The 2116-nt window shown below is 43.6% G+C and overlaps 1 protein-coding gene across 1 annotated transcript in view; it reads left to right on the top strand.

Annotated features, from left to right (window-relative positions):
• Positions 1–79: 79 nt before the first annotated feature.
• The window catches only part of LOC106533785 (myotubularin-related protein 7), a gene marked incomplete at its 3' end in the record, with an annotated part of 6482 nt that continues 4445 nt past the window's right edge, over positions 80–2116 (top strand). Inside the window, 2 exon segments of the mRNA XM_014030218.1 lie at positions 80–1320; positions 1607–1732. Of these exon segments, the coding sequence (XP_013885672.1) occupies positions 1297–1320; positions 1607–1732 (150 nt within the window).

Here is a 2116-nt window from a genome sequence, read left to right as displayed (position 1 = left end):
GTTTTAAAGTGACTTCTTGCCTGAGCTGAAACCAGACTTTTATTTCATTTATTATAAACATTAAGTGTTATACCGCCACCTGTAGGCTACAGTAAGAATAACAGATGAAAACCAAAATATTTCTCTCCGTTCTTGTTTTTCATGCAAATTAGGTTCAGATGAATTCTTCTAACAAACGTAAAGAACATTGTTCATCATCCTGTTTCAGTGTAACTAAAAGATACAAACAGTATTTAACAGTTTGGTGAGGAACAGAGTCAGGATTTAGGTTTGGGGTTTATTTAATCTCACATCCTGTCAGATTACAGAGCAGCTTTARGCTGTAATCCAGATGTTTCCACATGTGTCAAACACTTGAAAGTTTCTCAGTCTGCAGAAACAAAACTTCCTCTTAGTTTACAACACTTCTCAGCTGGTCTTAAAGCTGAGTTAGACACTTTTAATCTGGAAACAGTAAAGTGGAAATCAACTGGATGAGCTGAAAGCACTGACATGCAGGTATGACAGGAGTGAGCTTTGTGTTTTAATCTGATGAGGATCACAGACCGGTGGTGAAGCGGTTAGAACAGTCGTCTCACAGTCACAGGTTCGTCTCCCAGAAARCATCTTTTAACCCTGAATACAGTCAAGAAAAACGGATTCATGTCAAATCCTTTAGACAGAAAATTAAAATAAATAAACATAAATGTTATAACAGGCAGTTTGCTAAATGATCACTTCTAAACTAAAACACCAGGTTTATGTTTAAATTGGGAATAAAAACTCAGTTTTGGATTACGGTCCGTTAACCGGAACAAAGTTCAACCAAACRCACTGAGTCAATATTTTCAAAATAAAATACAATATCCCACAAAATTACCAGTGCCGCAAACAAATTTCTGTTCATAACATCCGTTATGTATCCATGTATTTTTACATTTCCTTTAGACAGTTTCAGATGTGAAGGCACTGCTGATACACTGTTTGGTTTTATCTAAAGTTTTATTTTGAAATACTTGACCGGATGTTAACTTTKCAACAATTGCTAACGTGATAGCGGTGGGTGAAAGCCGTCGGTTATCTCCACGTCTACCGGAGGCAAGAACCAGCACGGACCGGCGGTACCGACTGTACCGATGATACCGGGTCTGTTTTCCACCGAGTTTACCGGAAGAGAGGCGCGTGAATCCAGGGCAGACTCCCCGAGCAGCGCTGGAACACGAGCCGCGGAGAACACAGCTCGCCTCTCGGCGTCAAACCGGGAATGTGACCGCGCTCGGCTCACCGTCTCTCCCGCCACCATTTTAGTCCTCGGTGATGGAGAACATCCGGACTCCCAAGGTGACAGGACAGGAAGACAGTTGTTATTTTCTCCATCTGTTCGTCTTTTCTCAGAGGAATGTCCTGGGTAACCCGCAGGAAGACGCAGAACATCGGGGAGTCTGTGTCCGATAATGGACTCACCCGGTGAACCCCGCGGATGATACTGTAAACACACCTGGCGCATGCGCCCTCAAGGCTACCCTCTGTTAGCTTAACTCAGTTATGACGTCAGCATTGATTAAGCATGTCTGCCTGAACAGGATGACACAGCTGATTTAAGATTCTGATGTTTCCCTCCTTTAAGGTGGAAAATGTCCGTCTCCTGGACCGGTCCTCAGGCCAGAGAAAAGCCACCGTTGGGACCCTCTACCTGTCCGCCACACACACCATCTTTGTGGAGAACAACCCGGAGACACGCAAGGAGACCTGGGTGAGACACCTGGGCTTCTCCTGCTCGGATCCACTCACGTCTTGTCCTAATGAAGTGATCTGCAGGGTCTCCTTGAACACAGATGATTGTTTAAAGGTTAAAAGAGGAAGTTCAGATATGGTCAGGTTAGTGTTTAGTGTCACTGCTTCCTGTAAAGAGGAAGTTCAGATATGGTCAGGTTAGTGTGACGTGTCACTGCTTCCTGTAAAGAGGAAGTTCAGTTATGGTCAGGCTAGTGTTTAGTGTCACTGCTTCCTGTAAAGAGGAAGTTCAGTTATGGTCAGGTTAGTGTTTAGTGTCACTGCTTCCTGTAAAGAGGAAGTTCAGTTATGGTCAGGTTAGTGTTTAGTGTCACTGCTTCCTGTAAAGAGGAAGTTCATTTAT

The sequence above is a fragment of the Austrofundulus limnaeus genome, unplaced genomic scaffold, assembly GCF_001266775.1.
Source record: "Austrofundulus limnaeus strain Quisiro unplaced genomic scaffold, Austrofundulus_limnaeus-1.0 Scaffold1018, whole genome shotgun sequence".
Taxonomy (NCBI): domain Eukaryota; kingdom Metazoa; phylum Chordata; class Actinopteri; order Cyprinodontiformes; family Rivulidae; genus Austrofundulus; species Austrofundulus limnaeus.
Note: the sequence above shows the minus strand (reverse complement) of the source record. Positions and strands in the feature narration are given on the sequence as shown.